At 54.8% G+C, this 20490-nt stretch overlaps 2 protein-coding genes across 4 annotated transcripts; one reads left to right on the top strand and one right to left on the bottom strand.

The window, feature by feature from the left end:
• Positions 1 to 1230: 1230 nt before the first annotated feature.
• LOC109572956 (galactoside 2-alpha-L-fucosyltransferase SEC1) lies at positions 1231 to 17878 on the bottom strand. 3 transcript variants are annotated; one of them, XM_070771421.1, is made up of 3 exons: positions 17568 to 17878; positions 11871 to 11982; positions 1231 to 2576 (listed from the first exon to the last, which is right to left on the bottom strand). In XM_070771421.1, the coding sequence occupies exons 2-3, from the start codon at positions 11950 to 11952 to the stop codon at positions 1552 to 1554; spliced, it is 1107 nt and encodes a 368-aa protein (XP_070627522.1). In that variant the 5' UTR covers positions 11953 to 11982; positions 17568 to 17878; the 3' UTR covers positions 1231 to 1551. The 3 variants fall into 3 exon arrangements, with proteins under 3 accessions (XP_070627522.1, XP_019835692.2, XP_019835691.2); XM_019980133.2 differs by lacking the exon at positions 17568 to 17878 and adding an exon at positions 16007 to 16145; XM_019980132.2 differs by lacking the exon at positions 17568 to 17878 and adding an exon at positions 12797 to 13901.
• Positions 12091 to 19615, top strand: NTN5 (netrin 5). Its single transcript, XM_019980134.2, has 7 exons — positions 12091 to 12215; positions 14184 to 14835; positions 16111 to 16299; positions 16470 to 16619; positions 17033 to 17086; positions 17290 to 17370; positions 18994 to 19615. Exons 2-7 carry the CDS (start codon positions 14205 to 14207, stop codon positions 19356 to 19358), a joined length of 1470 nt encoding a protein of 489 aa, XP_019835693.2. The 5' UTR covers positions 12091 to 12215; positions 14184 to 14204; the 3' UTR covers positions 19359 to 19615.
• The last annotated feature ends 875 nt before the right edge of the window (positions 19616 to 20490 follow it).

The following is a 20490-nucleotide window of genomic DNA, read 5'->3' as shown; positions in this document are numbered from 1 at the left end:
CCAGAGACCGAACCCAGGTCTCCTGCATTGGCACAGATTCTTCACTACTGAACTACTAGGGAAGCCCACAGAAACCATAAGTAATGACAAATTATTGTTGTGACTTTAAGGTAACGAGCTTTGGGGTAATTCGTTACACAGAACAGGCAGCTAATATATAACCTCCCTCTCCTTCAGACCCTTCTCCTGCTTTAACATCCCTGTATCCTTAACCCCACATCATGATGACACCATCAAGGCCTTAAGAAGTAATGTGCATGCATGCTAAGTCACTTCAGTTGTGCCTGACTCTTTGCGACCCCATGGACTGTAGCCTGCCAGGCTCCTCTGTCCACAGAGCTCTCCAGGCAAGAATACTGGAGTGGGTTGCCATGCCCTCATCCAGGGAATCCTCCCGACCCAGGGATCGAACCTGAGTCGTGTTTGACTGGCACTGGCAGGCGGGTTCTTTACCACTAGCACCGCCTGGGAAGCCCCTAAAGAAGTAAACGGGGCCGCTAAATGGCTCTCCGGAGATACAATATTACCAATATATGAACAGAAAGGTGTTCAGCCTCACAAGGATGTGAAGAAACGGAAATTCAAATTTAAAAAGACACTTGGAGAGGGTTTTCAAACAGGAAAGAGATGTGACTGAAATGTTTTCCAAGCCAGTGCAGCTGTGTTCAGAGGAAATTTTAAGTGAACCTAAATAACTGTATGTTACTTTTTTAATATCCAAAAAAGAGTAAAAATATTTATCTCCATACTTTACACCGAACAAAAGGAAATTGGTATTGTAATCACTTAATCCAACTTTAGTCCACATTAGGGCTCCTCACAGCGGCACAAGGTCCTGCGGGCATGGGCACTGCCACGGTGTCAGTTGCCTGCCCGCACGGTGGACATGGCCATGGCAGGCTCTGCGGCCCCGCCCCTCCGTGGCCAACCTGCTGCTTCCATGACGTGCGGACTCCAGGTGTCCTTGCCGCTGCCAGCCAGGCCTGGGGTTGAGTCCTGCCATCTCTGGGAGGCCCTCCCACGTCCCACCCACCCTCACTTCTGGGGACTCCCCCTCCTCGACAAGGTTATCTCCCCGAGATCTTCCCTCTCATATTCTATTTTCTTTCCTTTTCTTTCACGATCTAAGGCCCCATCAAACCCAAAGCCCGAATTTTTTAGCCGCCTCAAACAGCCCAATCGAGGGCAGGAAAAGTGTCATTGCCAAACCCTCCAAAGAGGCAAGTACCAAATGTTTGGGCTCCATGTTCCCGGAGCTATAAAGAAGGAGAGGGCAAAAATACGTGTCCACTGCAAGGCCGTCCAAAGGCCCAGGCCTGCCAATCACAAACCTGTGAGTGGCCAACCCTCACACCTGTTTCCAAGGAACTACATGAACGCGTGTTCTCAGAAGGAGCCTGCGTTAGGTTCGTTTCACAGGTGGAACACTAAGACACAGAGAGATTAAGTCACTTGTCCATGGTCACCCAGCTGGGAAGCTGAACAGCCTGGATTTAGACTCCGGCATCCAAGCCTGTTGGGCCCGATGGGGCGGCAGGGACCCGAGCGGGGCTAGGGGTGGCTCTCTCTGGCCTGCCCCAGGTTGGCTGCGATGCCCACCCACTCGGGCAGGAAGGCCGCCTGGGGCTTAAAGATCATGCGGAATCGGGAGCCGGGCAGGGTGAAGTTGGCCAGGTAGACGGTGCTCCCCCCAGCGAGGTAGGCAGCCCAGATACCGAAGGTGCCCACAGTGATGACGGTGTGGTTACACTGCGTGAGGAGCGCGAAGTCCCTGGCCGGCGAGCCCTGCTGGCCGCTGCCCGCGAACACCACGTCCCGGTGGGAGCTGTTGATGTTCCTCCGGCACCAGGCCATGTCGTCGCTGGTGATCACGAAGAGCGGGCTGCGGTGGCGAGCGCGGAACCAGTCCAGGGCCTGCTGCAGGTAGCCCCGGTCGGCCAGCACACCCTTCCACACGGTGGGCATGACTCGGACATAGTCCCCCCGGCGCACGTGGACCCCCACGTAGGTGCTCGGCCGACTGCCATTCACCCGCAGACCCCGCAGGAAGTTCTGGGCCTCCTCACGCACGTGGGCGTGCAGGGTGAACTCCTGGAGGATCTCGGCGCGGAGGTGGTGGTAGAAGGTCCAGGAGCAGGGGTAGCCGGTGAGGCGCACGTACTCCCCCGGGATGTGGCGGTACTGCTCCTCCATCCAGTCGTTCAGGTGGTAATTCTGCCAGGGGACGCTCCTGGCCGTGGCGTCGTGCAGGACCGGGAGTGTGATTCGGAAGATGGGGGCCAGCGTGCTGTGCATCTGGGGTGGGATGAAGGCGGCGCGCCCGTTCATCTTGGCCAGGGCGTACAGGGTGGCGTACTCCCCCATCTGGTTCCCCAGGCGGCCTACGGCGTTGATGGTGAACACGCCCCGCCTCGGCAGGTGTCTGGGGAACAAGACCACGTGACCTGCATAGGCCCAAGGGGCGGGCACCAGGGCCAGGCGCCAGTGGCAGTGGAAAACAGTGGACACCGCAAAGATGACAAAGAGGAAGCAGACGGTGGATGAGGAAGGGCAGGTGGCCCAGAATCTCGTGGCGGCTGCGGGGAGGAGAGATGACTTAATTCAACAGGGGTGGCTGGGCTGGCATGACTTCCTTCGTCACCCTCCAAACCAGCCACTCATGCACTCACTCAGCCCATCCGGAGCACAGACCCTGAACCCCTCTGACCTGGGTTTAAATCTCAGCTCCAGCCTTTATAAAGCTGTGTGACTTTAGTCAGGTTCCTGCCCCTCTCTGAATCCCAGTTTCCTTGCCTGTTAAAAGGTGTGACTGGGACTTCCCTGGCAGCTCAGTGGTTAAGACTCTGCCTTTCAAAGCAGGGGATGCAAGTCTGATCCCTGGTCAGGGAATTAAGACCCCACGTGCTACATGATGCGACCAAAAAAAAAAAAGAGTGGAGGGGATGACAAAGTCGAACCATTCGAAAGTGCCAACATTCAGCCGCATGTTTTCCTACACAGTCCTTTCCTATGGTTCAACCTCACAGAACTACCTCAGTTATAAGACTTTTAGGACAGTGCTTAGCACACAGCAGGCACTCTGTAAGTCTTGGAAAATAAAGACTTCTGGAGTATTTATTGTATGTAAACCTGAGAGCCCACAATCTATTAAGGCTGCGTAACGCAGAGGTTCAGAGCACACACTCTGAGGGCAGATAGCCCAGGTTCGCGTGCACACTCCACCTCCTGGTGGGCAGCCCGGAGCCTGTTCTTTAACTCCTGGAGCTCAGTTTTCTCCATAAAATGGGGTTAACCAAAGCGCCTGCATGAAGGATGTTTCTGGAAGGCTCCCTGCATGGTAAGTGTTCCCTGCTTCTGTCAGTGGATGTGGGGGATTCCAGCCGTCTACAGAGGCCTTGACGCCCTTGACCCTGACTCAGGGCGGGGCCTGTGATGGGCCTTGGCCAATCAAATATGGTGGAAGTGACGTTGCACCATTTCTATCTCTTTTTTTTTTGACGGTGCCCTGCAGCTTCTGGGATCTTAGTTCCTTGACCAGGGATCAAACCTGTGCCCCCTGCAGTGGAAGTGCGGAGTCCTAACCTCTGGACCACGGGGGAAGACTCATAAAGAATGGACTTTTTGCGGGGGGAGGGTGCCATTTCTGGACCAGGACTTAACAGTCTGCTGGTTCCCACCTCCTGCTTCTGTAACATTCTCTCTCCCCGGCTGCCTCAAGCTGCCTGCTGCTAAGTCGCTTCAGTCGTGTCCGACTCTGTGCGACCCCATAGACGGTAGCCCACCAGGCTCCCCAGTCCCTGGGATTCTCCAGGCAAGAACACTGGAGTGGGTTGCTGCCGGGGTCCAGCCCCGGCTGATCCAGGGTATTCGAAGGGGAGACGGCGTCTGTGACTATTTAAATATTCATCAAAGATATAAAGAGTAATAGAATGAGGATAGCTCAGTAGGAAAATTCAGTGGAGAAAAGAGGCTGAGTAGCTTGGTTTACGCGGGAGACCAATAAAACTTCAAGACAAGAAGCTTGCACCACTTACGTAGGCCGCAGGCGTCCTTCTGTTCTCCCGAAGGAGAGGAGACACTGAGGCCTCCCCGGTCGGATCTTAGAAACCCAGGCATAATTAGTAAGCATGGCGGGTTCCGCGCTCCAGATGGAGACTCAGCCAGAGTTTGAGAGAGAGAGAGACATGGGGAGACCAGTATTTCGAGGAACTGATCCCAATTCTTTATTTCCCAGAGTCTGTTTTTATACACTGAGATGTTATACAAAAGTCATGTGGGGACAGCAGTCCTGACTTTTAAGTCAGGTGCTTCATACAAATGTATACAGAGGTCTTAGGGGTGTTACATCATCTTCTGGCCAGGGGGGCCTGCTGAGAATTTATGACCCTCTCCTTGTGACAGTGGTCAGTCAACCAGAACACTTTTTTCTCCAAGGGTGATTATTCTTAAAACAGACGCCACCCAAATAAAGTTACATTCCTATAGGGTGAGGGTGTAGTGGGTTTTAGTTAAGGAAAGAATTTACTTAGCCTAAGGTCTAACATGATTAATATCAAAGGTTAATACTTATTTCTTCTATATATTCATTAATGTGTGTAAGGGCAGGGGATGTGGAGTCTTAGCAACAAACATTGGCTCAACAAATGAAAAACCCTTCACCAATACAATTTCTAATCAGCCCACTATACTTATACTAATGGTTTTCTAACTTTTCTAAGGAACCTGTTTTTAGAAGGTTTAAAGCATCTCGTGCCTCTCACAGTTGGGAGGCTGTGAGCAATCACATGTGGCCGGACAAGCCTGTCAGGCAGGCTAGAGAACCTTCAGAGGAGTTTGTAGGTTGAAATACTCCTATCACGCCCAGGAATTATTATTAACTGGAGCTCTAAGTTAACTCCTTCTCCGAAAGAGGTGGTGGGGGACAGCCCCCCGTAAAGTCAGAGGTGTAGGTGAGAGCACAAAGTAGCAAAGTAGGCAGGCTCTGGTTATGGGGGTAGATGCTTGAGAATTTCCAGGGGGACTCCTGAGGCTCCATCCTGCCTTTGCGTATGTCAAGCCTCCTTCCTCATGACCTTTGTCACGGGCGGAGTGCCTCATGCCGGCCCCCAACAGGTTGCCATTGCCTTCTCCAATGCATGCAAGTGAAAAGTGAAAGTGAAGTCGCTCAGTCGTGTCCGACTCTTTGCGACCCCATGGACAGCATGGACTTTTGACCCCATGGACCCATGGACAGCATGCAGCCTACCAGGCTTGCCTGGGATTTTCCAGGCAAGAGTACTGGAGTGGGTTGCAAGCTGCCTAGGTTTAGCTTTTATATTAGGTCTCTGATGAGCCCTTCTTTTTTGTAGGTAACCACTTTACTGAGATAATATTCCAATACCATACAGTTCCCCCATATAAAGTGTAAAATAGCTTTTAGTATATTCGCAGAGTTGGGCAAGCATCACAATTACTTTTAGAAAAATTTTATCACCCCCAACTGAAACCCTGCACCCCTTAGCCATCCCCACCCCCAGTCTTCCCCTCCTCTCCACCTCCTGCCAGCTCATCTACTTTCTGCCTCAGTGGATTCACCTACTCTGCACATTGCATGTAAATGAATCACACATTAAGGGCCTCTTTGTGACTGGTTTCCTTCACTCTGTGTCATATTTCCCAGGCTTACCCATGTGGCAGCATGTGTTAGCATGTCACTAATTTCTGATGTTCCCCTCCATGGTTCTGTCTCCTTTTATTTATCAGTTCATCAGTTCCTAGACATCTGGGGTGTTTTCCTTCTGGGGTTATCAGGAATAACATTGCTATGAACATGCATGTCCAAATCCTTGTGTGGACCTAAGTTTTCATTTCCCTCAGGGATTTACCTGAGAGTAGAACAGCTGGGTCGTGTGGTAACTAACAATGTTTAACAGTTTCAGGAACTGCAGCCTGGTTTCCGAGCAGCTGCCTTATTTTCCATTCCCACCAGCAGCGTATGAGGGCTCTGATTTCTCCACATCCTTGCCAACACTCACCACTGTCTGTCTTTCTGACCACAGTGGTAGTGCCATGCTAGCTCACTGAAGCCTACACTTTTGAACTCACCCGGGCCCCTGGCAGTTCCTGCCCCGACTCCACGGCTGACTGGGCTCCATGAACCTCAGCTTCCCCACCCGTGTAGTGGGGTGGATGACCCCTTCTTCAGGGGTTGCTTCTTTTTCAGGCCATCGCTCCCCCGCTCTCCCCTGGGCTCCGAGAAGCGGTCTTCTCACAGTGCGTCTTCAGTGTGTCCTGACCCTCTATGTCCCCTTCCCTGCTCTGTTCCCTGACCAGCCATGCCTGGTTTCCCTGTGGCCAGGAGACCCCCAAGGCCCTACAGGAGCCCTGGATTGCATGGCCCTCACTCCTCCTCATCTGGCTTCCATCTAAACCCCTCCAGGCTCCCCATCTGTCCTTCCACCGGTCCCCTTAAATGTCAGGGCTCTGTGGGCCTCGCCTCCACTCTCCACCTCCTCTTCCTCCTATATTCCAGGGTCCCTCACTTTATTAATCTGACCCCTTTGGGAAATATGAACACTCTCAGGCCCTCCTCAAAGGTCTCCCATTCAGTGTGGGTTCCCAGTGAGGTCAGCTGGCTCTTACCACATGAAGACTAAGTATATGTCACGCTCCCTCCCCTGAGGTGTACAGGAAATGCCTTGCTCGCTGCTTTGATTTCTAAAAAGCCAATTAAATCTGTCCCTGAGCCCCTCTGCTCTCTGGGCTGGTGATTAAGTGTGAAGTGAAGTGAAAGTCACTCAGTCGTGTCCAACTCTTTGTGACCCCATGAACTATACAGTCCATGGAATTCTCAAGGCCAGAATACTCGAGTGGGTAACCTATCTCCGGTGGAGCTTCCCAACCCAGGAATTGAATTGGGCTCTCCTGAATCACAGGCGGATTCTTTACCAGCTGAGTTATACTCTGTCCCAATCTGTACCACAGCCTGCCCATCTCGGGCCCCGCCTGGAGTCCTATTCTTTGGGGTGGTGGCGGAGGGGGGATGGTGGCGGGGAGCAGAGGAAGGACTTGAACCTCTGGTCAGCTCACCCACCTCAGTCAGAGCCTCAAGCAGGTTCCAAACCATCAGGCAAGCTGAGCAGGGATTGGAGCCAGGACTACTAGGGAGGAGAAACCAGCTCAGGACCAGGGTCACCTCCACCATGTGCGACCCATGCAGCTGCACAGGGCCCCTCCTCTGCTCCAGCCATCTAGAAATTCTCCATGACTGCTGGCAAGGCAGCCGGTTTTCATTTTGCCTTGGGTTCTGCCAATCACGTGACTCAGATGGTAAAGAATCTGCCTGTGATGCAGGAGACGCAGGTTTGATCCCTGGGTAGAGAAGATCCCCTGGAGAACGGAATGGCAACCGATTCTAGTATTCTTCCCTGAAGAATCCCATGGACAGAGGAGCCTGGCGGTCTAAAATCGATGGGGTCGCAAAGAGTCGGAGAGACTGAGCGACTAACACTGCTAGTCGGAGAGACTGAGCGACTAACACTGCTAATCAGGTAGGTAAGCACTCTGGCTGCTACGTCTTTGAGTCTCAAGGGCTCCCTCTCCTGTTCGCTCATCAGCCTACACAGCTGAAAAGCCACGGGAAATAGTCAATCAGAGCTGATGAAGCCCAGGGCTGGTTTTGCGGCTTACATTCCGGTCCACAGTTCCTTATCGACCACTTTTATGAAGATTGGAGGTGAACCCCAACCTGAGTTGAAATCATCTGGAGACAAAATTTTAACCAATGTGAGGCTATTCATAGACTTATTTTGCAGTGAGTGCCCACTTGTTCTGCTTGTAGAAACAATAACATCTGATATGGTGAAGTTGAACGGTTCTATGGAGACCTACCAGACCTTCTAGAACTAACACCCAAAAAATATGTCATTTTCAGTATAGAGGACTGGAATGCAAAAGTAGGAAGTCAAGAAACACTTGGAGTAACAGGCAAATTTGGCCTTGGAGTACAGAATGAAGCAAGGCAAAGTTTAATAGAGTTCTGCCAAGAGAACGCACTGGTCAGAGCAAACACCCTCTTCCAACAACACAAGAGATGACTCTATACATGGACATCACCAGATGGCCAATACCAAAATCAGATTGATTATATTCTTTGCAGCTAAAGATGGAGAAGCTCTATAAAGTCAGCAAAAACAAGACCAGGAGCTGACTGTGGCTCAGACCATGAACTCCTTATTGCCAAATTCAGACAAATTAAAGAAAGTGGGGAAAACCACTAGATCATTCAGGTATGACCTAAATCCAATCCCTAATGATTATACACTGGAAGTGAGAAATAGATTTAAGGGACTAGATCTGATACACAGAGTGCCTGATGAACTATGGACAGAGGTTCGTGACATTGTACAGGCGACAGGAATCAAGACCATCCCCAAGAAAAAGACATGCACAAAGGCAAAATGGCTGTCTGGGGAGGCCTTACAAATAGCTGAGCAAAGAAGAGAAGCGAAAGGCAAAGGAGAACAGGAAAGATATACCAATCTGAATGCAGAGTTCCAAAGTATAACAAGGAGAGATAAGAAAGCCTGCCTCCTTGATTGATGCAAAGAAATGGAGGAAAACAACAGAATGGGAAAGACTAGCGATATCTTCAAGAAAATCAGAGATACCAAGGGAACATTTCAGGCAAAGATGGGTTCAATAAAGGACAGAAATGGTATGGACCTAACAGAAGCAGAAGACATTAAGAAGAGGTGGCAAGAATACACAGAACTATACAAAAAAGATCTTCACGAAACAGATAATCACGATAGTGTGATCACTCACCTAGAGCCAGACATCCTGGAATGTGAAGTCAAGTGGGCCTAAGGAAGCATCACTACAAACAAAGCTAGTGGAGGTGATGGAATTCCAGTTGAGCTATTTCAAATCCGAAAAGATGATGCTGTGAAAGTGCTGCATTCAATATGCCAGCAATTTTGGAAACTGAGCAGTGGCCACAGAACTGGAAAAGGTCAGTTTTCATTCCAATCCCAAAGAAAGGCAATGCCAAAGAATGCTCAAACCACCACACAATTGCACTCATCTCACACGCTAGTAAAGTAATGCTCAAAATTCTCCAAGCCAGGCTTCAACAAAACGTGAACTGTGAAATTCCAGATGTTCAAGCTGGTTTTAGAAAAGGCAGAGGAACCAGAGATCAAATTGCCAACATCCGCTGGATCATGGAAAAAGCAAGAGAGTTCCAGAAAAACATCTATTTCTGCTTTATTGACTATGCCAAAGCCTTTGACTGTGTGGATCACAATAAACTGTGGAAAATTTTTAAAGAGATGGGAATACCAGACCACCTGACCTGCCTCTTGAAAAATCTGTATGCAGGTCAGGAAGCAACAGTTAGAACTGGAAATGAAACAACAGACTGGTTCCAAATAGGAAAAGGAGTATGTCAAGGCTGTTATGTTGTCACCCTGCTTATTTAATTTATATGCAGAGTACATCATGAGAAATGCTGGGCTGGAGGAACCACAAGCTGGAATCAAGATTGCTGGGAGAAATATCAATAACCTCAGATATGCAGATGACACCACACTTATGGCAGAAAGCAAAGAAAAACTAAAGAGCCTCTTAGTGAAAGAGGAGAGTGAAATAGTTGGTTTAAAGCTCAACATTCAGAAAACTAAGATCATGGCATCTGGTCCCATCACTTCATGGGAAATAGATGGGGAAACAGTGACAGATTTTATTTTGGGGGGCTCCAAAATCACTGCAGATGGTGACTGCAGCCATGAAATTAAAAGACGCTTACTCCTTGGAATAAAAGTTATGACCAATCTAGATAGCATATTGAAAAGCAGAGACATTACTTTGTCAACCAAGATCCATCTAATCAAGGCTATGGTTTTTCTAATAGTCATGTATAGATGTGAGAGTTGGACTATAAAGAAAGCTGAGTGCCAAAGAATTGATGCCTTAGAACTGTGGTGTTGGAGAAGACTCTTGAGAGTCCCTTGAACTGCTAGGAGATCCAACGAGTCCATCCTAAAGGAAATCAGACCTGAATATTCATTGGAAGGACTGATGTTGAAGCTGAAACTCCAATACCTTGGCCACTTGATGCAAAGAATTGACTTACTGGAAAAGACCCTGATGCTGGGAAAGATTGAGGGCAAGAGGAGAAGGGGACTACAGGATGAGATAGTTGGATGGCATCACCAACTCAATGGACATCAGTTTGAGTAAACCCCAGGAGTTGGTGATGGACAGGGAGGCCTGGCGTGCTGCAGTCCATGGGGTTGCAAAGAGTCGGACACGACTGAGCAACTGAACTGAACTGATGGGATGCTGCCCAGGCCCCACTGAAGGGTGTATAATATATAAGCTGCACATCCCATGGTGCTGTCAAAACAGTTTCTGCAGCACGTCTGGTGCACAGAGTTTCAGATATTAGACTGTAGGCTTATCTTCACTCATTGGGTCCTCATGATCTCCCAAGAGTAAGGTACATTTTTCTGCCGATTTAACATTAAAGGAAACTACGGCACAGAGAGGTTAAGAAACTTGCTTTGGGGTACACAGCTAGGAAAGAGGTGAAGCCTGGATTTGGAACCAGTGTGGCTCAGGAATCTGGGATCCTGATTACTGTCTTGGGTTTTTCTACTCTGCCCTGAGAAAGGGATACTCAGATGCATACTCTCAGTGCAGTTGTTGCTGAGTTGCTAAGTCGTGTCTGACTCTTTGTGACCTCATGAACTATAGCCCACCAGGCTCCTCTGTCCATGGGATTTCCCAGGCAAGAATACTGGAGTGAGTTGCCATTTCCTTCTCCAGGGGATCTTCCCAACCAGGGATTGAACCTGTGTCTCCTGCATTGGCAGACGGATTTTTCACTGGCTCCTTTAGAGATGATCATCACCTCAGGAAGCTCAGGTTATTAAAAGCAAAAGTGAGAAAGCAGGCTTTCCTCTAGGGAACATTAGCTTAAGAAACTTCTAATTTCTGCACAAGTTAGCCTGCCCCTCACGCCGCCTGCCCTGGATCCCATATGTCCCCCTCTGATCTGGGGGTGTCTCTTTTTCTGGCAGCTAACCCCTCCTCACAGCTTACATTCAAATCCTATGTCCCCATCCTGCCTCCGCCGCTGTGGTCACCCAGAACCAGAAGCACAGACTGTCTCGGCTGCGCCCTCCCGCCGGAACAGTGGGTCCCCAAACCCCACAGGCCCTCGCTGTGCCACAGTCAATGCACTCAAGGCCACAGTAGCAAATATGGTGCCCCATTGTCCCAAGATCCACGCCTTTCTCAGTGGGAAGTGATAAAAAATGTTATCTTTCTAGTCAAAACCATTAGAGTATGTAATACAGTTGAGGGCAACATTTGTACGAAAATTTCACCCCTGAAGTCTTGAGGCCTCATAGTGAACGGTCATGGGGAAAACTGCTTTGAGCTCTGAACCCCTGGGGGGGTCCCCGATTTCTCCCTCCAGCCGCTAGAACCACCGAGGTCCCAGGCATTCATTTCTCCCCTACCCCGACCCCACCAACTCAGAAAGCAGCCCAAGTCTTTGGGTTTCCAGGTGGCTGGTGTGACCCTTCAAAGGACACTGACTTCTAGGGCTTGAAAGCGCCTGACCTTCATGCTCAGTTAACCCACAGCTGGCAGAAGGTTCCAGAGGGCAGGAGGGGCTGGCGTGGGGTCCCACCTCGGTGTGAGCGGCCATGACACCGCCCCCCACCCTCAGCAGGTCTGCCCCTTCCTGATTGCAGCCACCACCACGTGGTGGGGCTGAGCCCCAGCCTGCCCGCCCTTAGGAGAAGTGGAGCAGGGGCTGGGTGTGAGTGGAGCGCGGACCCTAGACCCGGGAAGGCCATCTGGCTGCTGTCCCCTCCTACCTGTCTTGAGCTTCCTGGGCCAGCCTGCTCGGGGATGTCCAGCTGCGGGCCGCTGCGGGGCAACGGCTCTCATGTCCCACATCGTCCCGGGTGGTATGGCTGCCAGGGGTCCCTGCAGGGAGAGCATGGCTGCCTTGGCGAGGGGACTGGGGCGGGGTGGGGGGGCGGGGGTGGTGTTGGATTCTTAGGCTCTGCTCTGAGCTCCCGCCCAGAACCCCCACTAGCCCGGGGCCTGAGAACAGCCACTCCGCACTCACTCCCCGGAGCCCACGCTGGCCGCCAAGCTCCTGCGGGAGAGGACATGTGAGCAGCTAGCGGCAGAGGACAACCTCTTCCAGGGCACAGGTTTGGACGACGGCAGGGTGAAGGGTCGGGTGGGTGCCAAAGAAACCAGGGAAGAGGAGCCTGAGTCCCAGAGGGACCCCCCCACTGCCCAGGTGAAGGGCCTGACTCTGGATCCGGTGGGAACACAGCTAGTCTCTGCTCCTTGAATGGGGGGGGTGGTCAGGGTGGGCTATAGTTCCCACAGTGGGTATGGACCAGGGGCCGGACATCTGGGCTCCCCAGTGGCAGGGGCTGGCTTCTCGATCCCCCAGGAACATCGGGGGACTCAACCCGTTTGCCTGGCGTACTAAGGCCATAAAGCAGGGCCCCTTGAACCACCCAGGCGAGAGAGGAGAGGTGGGAGATGGGGTGAGCGCCTTATAAGGCAGGTGCCAGGGGACCAGGGCAAATGCCCCGCGCCAGAGCTCAAAATGGCGCCAGGCTCCTCCTCAGGAGGGGTGGAGGCCATGGCAGTCATCTGGGGCGGGGGAGGTGGGGACCCTGGGGGCGGTGAAATCAGGCTGGGGAGGGATGTGACCCCACCGCACCCACTGGTGCCTCACAGACTCCCAGTGGGGGCCCATGCCCAGGTCCAGACTTACCCAGGGGCCTGGACTGTGGGGCCCAGAGGGGTTCAAAGCCCCTAGACCTGAGGGAGCTCTCCAACGGGGGCTGCCAGCCCTGGACGGGGAGGAGGAGCATTCCAGCACCAAGTCCTTTCTTGCCCGTGCCTTCCCAGGCCTGGACTTCCGGCTCCTGCTGATGCCCTGGCCTCTAGCCCTGCCCTGTCCGGCCCCTCTCTCTCCTCCCTTGGCACTCGCCACCCCCATCGTCTGTTCCCCCTTCTTCTCTGGGGACTTTACAGCCGGTGGGCAATGTGGGGGCTCTGATTCCTGGACCCTGAGGCCTAGGATGGCAGTGGGAGCCAGGTGGGCTGAGATTATCAGAAAGTCCTCAGAAATGCGAGCACACAGGGCCCTCCCATCCCAAGCGGGACACCAGGGCTTGACCTTCTCAGCCCCCCAGGCATTCCACACCAGTCTCCCAGCCCAGGCTTCCAGCCCCCAGGCATCCCCACCGGGGTCCCTAGCACGGTCCTCTGGGTTCTGCGTCTGGGTGAGAAAGGGTTAAGGGTGGGTGGAGGCTGGGGGTGGGTGGCAGGGAGGCTTGGTTGTTTGGTGATAATCCCCCTCCGTGCCCTGGGTGTGGAGAACGAGGTTAGGGCCCCATGTGGGAAAGGGGCCTCCCCTCTGATCCCCGATCCCCATGGACCTGCCTCCTGCTTCTGATCCCCCAGCCCAGCACCCCTGCTCTCCCCCCAGGTCAGGCCTGCTGCACTGCCCGCTCTCCTCCGGCTCTGCAGGTGTCTCGGAGGTCCCCGCCCCCAGGCTCCCCGGGACCCGCTCCCCCTACACCCTGTGGACTCCGGTTTCCCAGCCGCCATCTTTCTGGCCTCGTGGTTTCCCCTTGCATCCTCCTCGCCCCTCCTGCTTCCTCTCCCTGCCTGGCCCTTGCCCTACACTGGCCTTGCCCCCTCTCCCTCCATCTGTCTGTCTGCGCCCCTATCTGTCCCTGTCTCTGTTGCTTTGTCACTGAGTGTTCATCTGTCTGTAACTCCGTCTGCCCTGCCTTGCTCTCCCCCCTTATCCCCCTTGTCCTTGCTGGAAGTTTCCCCATCTGTCCCCCCGCCCCGCCCTCTCCCCAGGGCCCCCTGCCCCTCAACACTGACTGATAGCGCTGGGGTGTTAAGCTACGGATTAGTTCAGGCAAAATTCTCGATTTTGCTTGCGTTCTTTCCCCTTTGGCTTATGTAAACAGTAATTCTCCCCAGATGGAACTATTTTCCTCGCTCAGAAGCAGCCGGGAGAGGTCTGGGGCAGGGCCAGGGGTGGAATGCCAGGGTTCCTCAGGGAGCCTGGAGAGCGGGGTGGAGGCTGACCTCGGGGGGCAGCCCGAGGCCCCCAGCCTGGCCACTCCTCTCCTCTGCAGGTACTTGCCTCTGCTGGAACCATGCCCGTGACCTTTGCCCTCTGGCTCCTCCTGAGCCAGGCCAGCGCGGACCCATGTTACCACCCCGGGGGCCGCCCCCGCTTCTGCCTCCCACCCGTGACCCAGCTGGCTGGCATGGCCGCCTCCTGTCCCCAGGCCTGTGGCCCCTCCCCGGGCGTGGATCTCGGCCCACGGGCCCCCTGCAATGGCAGTCTGACCCTGGGCCTGGGGGGCCCTTTCCTCCTGTCGTCCGTCAGCCTGCGCTTCTGCACCCCAGGACCCCCAGCCCTGGTCCTGTCTGCCGCCTGGGCCACCGGAGGGCCCTGGAGGTCACTGTGGCGCAGGCCCGCCTGGCCGGGGGTGTTGGGAGGGCCCGAGAGGGTGATCTTCCGGGTCCCAGCGGGCCCGAAGGCCAGCGTGGTGGCCAGTCACCTCCGCCTGGAGCTCGGGGGCCGGGGAGGGCTGGCAGCCGCGGGCGTGAGAGGCCGCTGCCAGTGCCACGGCCACGCGGCCCGCTGCGCTGCCCGCGACCGGCCACCCCGCTGTCGCTGCCGCCACCACACCACCGGCCCGGGCTGTGAGAGCTGCCAGCCATCCCACCGCGACTGGCCCTGGCGGCCTGCCACGCCCCGGCACCCTCACCCCTGCCTGCGTAAGTCCGGGGCCCACCCCGACCTGCCCTGACCCGGAGCCGGGCCCATGGTCCAGCAGCCAGGCAGTGTCCCTGAGGGCAGGAGGCTCTCTCCTACCCCAGAGCTACCTGCCCCTTGCTTCTCCCCCACACTGTCCTCTGGCAGCACCTCTCTTGGCTCCCCTGGCTTTCCCCCACCACCTCTGCTGCTTCCATGCCCACCGGGGGCTCCAGCCTCTTGGTGACACCTGATCACGGTGATGTGGAGAACACTTTCTGAGCCCCGCCCAGGGCCTGGCTTGTCGCAGGCGCTCAGGTGGTATTTAGTGAGAGGCTGGAGAAAAACAGGGCAGCTGGATGTTTTTGGACTCATCAAATCAACCATGGTGGGGGAAGCTTTTATTCATCAGACACATTTTTATCCAGCACCTACTATGTGCCGGGCAGGGATTGCATCAGGCCCATTTTACAGATGAGGAGACTGAGGCTAGAGCTGGGAAGTTCTGTGCACAAGGACACGCAGTCAGCAGGTGGCAGGGCTGGAACGTGAGCTCAGGAGGATAAGCCCAAGGGTCCTGGCTTGTCCCGAACGTGCTGTCACACTAGATGTTCTAGGGCAGCAGATGGGCGCACAGCCTCAGGAGGCAGCCAGACTGCTTGGGTTCAAATCCCAGCTCACCAGCTTCCTGGCTGTGTGACCCCCAACTAGTGACCAAACCTCTCTGTGTCTCCATTTCCTCGCCTGTAAAGTGAGGAAAACAACAGTCTTTCCTCTACAGGCTGCAGTGGAAATTCAAGTCACGGATATACATAAAGTCCTTAGGACCTAGCACGGAGGTCCTGTGTTGCTCTTTTTAAATGTTTCCCCAGTAATTCGAATAAGTGGTCAGGTTTGAGAGTCACTGCCTTTGAAATCTGATCAATGCCCCCCAGCAAAATGTACATGGTAGGTGGTCCTCCTGCGAGGAAGTAGATATTGTAAATGTCATATTATAGCAAAGGAGTCTGAGCTGCAGAAAGGAGGCGTCGCCTGCCCATGGAAAGAGTGAGACACTTCCACGCGGGGGTCTGACTCTGTAGCCCACTCTCTACACCCCGTGTGTTCATCAGTCCCCTTGGCTCACCCAGCTCCAGTCCAAAGCACCGCCTGTTTTAAAGATGAGAATGAAGGGCTTCGGGGACCCAGACTCACCTGGGGAACCCCAGGCAGTCTCTCTCCTGAGGGCGGTGGGGGGAAAGCTGGGAAAGGGGAACGGAATGGCGGCCTGAGGCGCCCTCACTCCATCCTGTTCCCAGCCTGCTCCTGCAACCAGCACGCGCGACGCTGCAGGTTCAACTCTGAGCTGTTCAGGCTGTCGGGCGGCCGGAGCGGGGGCGTTTGTGAGCGGTGCCGCCACCACACAGCCGGCCGGCACTGCCACTACTGCCAGCCAGGGTTCTGGAGGGACCCCGGCCAGCCCATCAGCAGCCGCAAGGCCTGCAGGGGTGAGTGCAGCCTGAAGCCCCGCCTAGAGGGAAAGGCAGCAGGCAGGTCTGTGGGAGGAGGGGCTGGGGGCCTGCGGGCGGAGGCGGCAGGGAATTCCAGCCTCCCCAGTCTTGGGGAGGAAGAGGCTGGGAGCCCGCACCCTACCTCCCCAGCTCCTCTCCTCACGCAGCCTGCCAGTGCCATCCAATTGGGGCGACAGGCGGTGCCTGCAACCAGACCAATGGGCAGTGCTCCTGCAAGTTAGGGGTCACTGGCCTGACCTGCAACCGCTGTGGTCCGGGCTACCAGCAGAGCCGCTCCCCCAGGATGCCCTGCCAGCGTGAGTCCTGGGGGCGGGGCCCCGAGTCCCAAGTGGGGTGGGAAGGAGATAGCCAGACCTCCAGGGGGCAAGATGGGTGAGGACCGGGTCCCTGGGAGACGGAAGCTAGAGACTGGACTCTGTGGCCTTGGGGAGGCGGAGACTGAAGTCCAGTCTCACCCTGTGGAGGAAGAGGCTAAGAGCCTGGATTCCTGGGTCTGAGAGAGGTCTTAAGACCGGGACTCCTGAGTCCAGAAAGTGGCGAGGGACCAGAACTCCAGGTCTTGGGAGAGAAAGGCAAAGTGTGCTTCCACTCTTGGGCTTCAAGGAAGCAGGATGCCCCTTGAGGGGTCTGGATGCCTGGTTTCCTTGGGGGCAGCGAGGTGCTGGTGGGAGGTGCTAAGAGGCCTTACCTCTTCTCTGCTCTCTCACAGGAATCCTAGAGGCAACCACCACCCTTGCTACAACCCCTCATGCTTACAGCTCGGGTAAGACAGGCTGGCCTACAAATCCCTGGTAGCAAGAAGGATCAGGGATGGGGTGATTGGGCCACCAGGAGGGGATCCAGGGGTGGTTCACTGAGCGCAGTCCCAAGGGTTCAGGCACCCCAGCTGTCCATCAAGATGGACTGTGGGGGATGGGCAGGGGCAGAATGCTGTAGCCCAGGCCTCAGGAGCCCGACCCTCCCCAGACCCTCAGTGTCAAAACTATTGCAATACTTCGGACACCAGGATACACATGAGCCTTCAGAGGTACTGCCAACAGGACTATGGTGAGTGCCGGGGAGAACAAGGGCCAGCAGGTGCACAGGGGCTCTGATCTGCCTCCAAGCAACTCTCTTCTTTGGCCTTCACTTTCCTCATCTTAAATGGGAAGGGGTGCTGAACTCTAAAGGGCCTGTCCTGATCTAGAACCTAAAGGGACAGCAGACAATGGGCGGAAGGGGGAGTGGGGAGGGTTACTCCCTACCTTCCTAGGTCTCCTTTCTCCCTACGTTCTTGGTCTTGCAGAGTTTCACAATCTTCTTCAGCCTGACATCCCTAAGTGGGGGAGGTGGCCTCCTGAGGATGGAAAGAGAAAGGCAAACTGGTTGAAAGGAGGGACCCTTGCGCTGTCTTGTCTGTCTCAGGTCCTCCACCCTCCTTCAGGGCTGTAGCCCCATTCCCACAGACTCCCCCACAGTTTCCTAATCCACCAGTCTACACCAGCCCCCTGAGTCCAGGGCCCATGACCTCAACTGTCTTGGACACTCGAGTTCAGCCCAGCCCCAGTTACTCCCCTCAGTGGTACAGGATCCCAGACCTCCCCTCCCTGAGGCTCACCATCTGGCCACTAGTATCCTTGGAACTCCAAACGTGGAGGTTTCTGCCCCCCCCCGCCCCCCCCGCCCGCCCCACCTCCCATGGGAATCTTCCAGCCCATAGACTCAGCTTGCCCACCAGAGGGCTGCTCCCAACAGATCTCATCTCACCCCCTTAGAGGGGACACTTCTCTGAATCACCACTAGTAAGACCTCAACCCTGGGCTTCCCAGGACTGACCTCCTTCTGGCCCCCAAATTAATTCTAGATGCAGATCCCTCCTAGGGCAATATCTCTGTTTTCCAGGGGCTCTGTTGGTCCTAATACTTTCTGACTCTCTGGCATTAGAGACCTGCTGCTGCTGCTAAGTTGCCTCAGTCATGTCCGACTCTGTGCGACCCAATGGACGGCAGCCCACCAGGCTCCCCCTTCCCTGGGATTCTCCAGGCAAGAACACTGGAGTGGGTTGCCATTTTCTTCTCCAATGCATGAAAGTGAAATGTGAAAGTGAAGTCGCTCAGTCGTGTCCGACCCTCAGCGACCCCATGGACTGCAGCCCTCCAGGCTCCCCCGTCCATGGGACTTTCCAGGCAAGAGCACTGGAGTGGGGTGCCATTGCCTTCTCCGATTAGAGGCCTGGACCTGCCTTTTCTGCCTTGTTCCAGCCCCACCCACTGCAGGGTCCCGGGAGACCTCTAACCTTTAAGTCATTCCTATACCTGCTGTTTCTAATACGGTCTCAAAAGCATCCCTGGTGGTGCTTGCATATTTCCTGGTGGGCACCTGGGTTCCTGGCCCAAGCCTGACCTCCTCTCCAGAGAGACCGCCCACCCACCCCTCCCCTTCACAATCACAATCCTGGGACCCAACCTCACACTCCAAACGCCTCGCCCTCCTTGTTTTGACCCGTGTCCTCAGAAAGACCTCACTCCTCACAGCACTGGGCCTCTCACCCTCAAAGCTTCAAGGTCTCTGTTCTTCCTGATGCGATTCTGGAAGCCCACCCTTGCGTCCCAGGCCCCTCCCCACCAAGACTAACCTCACGGGGCCCTCAGGCTACCCCCGGCCCAGGCCTGACCTCTCCCCTTTCGGCAGTGCTCCACGCGCAGGTGCTGGCGTCCGAGGCCGCGGACACGACATGGCAGCGGCTGGCCGTGCGCGTGCTGGCCGTGTACAAGCAGGGAGCACAGCCCGTGCGCCGTGGCAGCCAGGCCGCCTGGGTGCCCCGCGCCGATCTGACCTGCGGATGCTTGCGCCTGCGCCCCGCCAGCCACTACCTGCTGCTGGGCAGAACGGCTGGCGGCCCAGATCCTACACGCCTCGTCCTCGACCGCCACGGCCTCGCGCTGCCCTGGAGGCCGCGCTGGGCCCGGCCGCTGCGGCGGCTGCAGCAGGAAGAGCGCGCCGGGGGGTGCCGCACCTTGCGGCCTTCGACCCTGAGCCCCGAACCCAGGCTCTAGAGCCGAAGCCTCGCTGCCTCGAATGCCATCGAAGGAGCTAGAAGCAACCACGGGAGGCGCCTTTTACCTCGACGCTGAGGCGTCTCTCAGCGAGCCAATCAGACGCCGCGGAGCACCAGACGTCACTGGCATGCGCCAGCACCCAGGAGTCAGGAAGGCCTTAACTAAAGGCCGTAGAACTCTTGGTCTCTGGCTCGGACACTTGACCTTTGCCTTGTGGAGCAAGTCCCCTCAATAAAGTCTCAACTCTTGAGGAATCTTGGCTCCAGACCCCTGATCTGTGCTGGGAGAATCTAGGAGGGGCAAATAAAGAAGGCCATGAGGAAAGTCGTGAAACCAAACATGGCTATAGAGGCTAGTCAGAGTTGTGTTGCTTAACCATTGGCTAAAGCCAGTGGAAGGGAGGGTGGCTAGAAAAGGCGGGAAACACACCTGAGGAAAGCACAGCAGTGTCGGATTTCCAGAAAGTTCCAAGTTAAGAAACATTTGATTCCTAATGGCCCCAGGATGGTCTTAGAAAATAATAGAACTTTGAGTGACTATCTGAAGAGGGTTCTGTTGGGTCCACCCGGTCTTGAACCAAAGGCTAAACCCTTTCCTGAGGGAACAGCCAATTGGGAGCCACAGAGCAGTCTGATTTCATTTGGTGCTAAGCAGAATTGGATTCCACCCAGCAGCTGGGTACCTACAGACCAGAGTGTTTGTTGCTCAGTCATGCTGACTCTTTGTGAGCCTATGTATTGTAGCTTGCCAGGCTCCTCTGTCCATGGGAGTCTCCAGGCAAGAATACTGGAGTGGGTAGCCATTCCCTTCTTCAGGGGATCTTTCCCACCCAGGGATCAAACCTAGGCCTCCCATATTGCAGGCAGATTCTTTACCGATCTGAGCCGCCAGGGAAGCCCTAACAGGCCAGAGGGATGGGGTTAAAAAAGGCAGGAAGTAGTAAGTACTATGGAATGGAAGGTCATGGGACTTAGGATTTTTCACGTCACCTTGGCCTCTGAACCCACAATGAAGAGCAGAATTTCAAATTTGAGTGACCTTTGTAGGAGAGACAGTGAGTACTTTGAGGGAATCTCAAAGAGATATGACTTAGGGTTCACTGGGGCCTAGAATGGAGAAGGAAATGGCA

This window comes from Bos indicus, chromosome 18 (assembly GCF_029378745.1).
Source record: "Bos indicus isolate NIAB-ARS_2022 breed Sahiwal x Tharparkar chromosome 18, NIAB-ARS_B.indTharparkar_mat_pri_1.0, whole genome shotgun sequence".
In the NCBI taxonomy this organism is placed as follows: domain Eukaryota; kingdom Metazoa; phylum Chordata; class Mammalia; order Artiodactyla; family Bovidae; genus Bos; species Bos indicus.
The sequence above is the reverse complement of the archived record's forward strand: the minus strand, read 5'-3'. Positions and strand labels throughout refer to the sequence as shown.

Excerpts from the sequence above, each read along its gene's own strand:
- LOC109572956 (XM_019980132.2), bottom strand. The coding sequence starts at position 13,024 with ATGGGGGTGGCGAGTGCCAAGGGAGGAGAGAGAGGGGCCGGACAGGGC. Across the intron at positions 11,983-12,796 it reads CCCACAGTCCAGGCCCCTGG|GGACCCCTGGCAGCCATACC; the intron begins GTAAGTCTGGAC and ends CTCTCCCTGCAG. Across the intron at positions 2,577-11,870 it reads GCCCAGGAAGCTCAAGACAG|CCGCCACGAGATTCTGGGCC; the intron begins GTAGGAGGGGAC and ends TCCTCCCCGCAG.
- NTN5 (XM_019980134.2), top strand. The coding sequence starts at position 14,205 with ATGCCCGTGACCTTTGCCCTCTGGCTCCTCCTGAGCCAGGCCAGCGCG. Across the intron at positions 16,620-17,032 it reads CCCCAGGATGCCCTGCCAGC|GAATCCTAGAGGCAACCACC; the intron begins GTGAGTCCTGGG and ends GCTCTCTCACAG. Across the intron at positions 17,087-17,289 it reads CCCTCATGCTTACAGCTCGG|ACCCTCAGTGTCAAAACTAT; the intron begins GTAAGACAGGCT and ends GACCCTCCCCAG.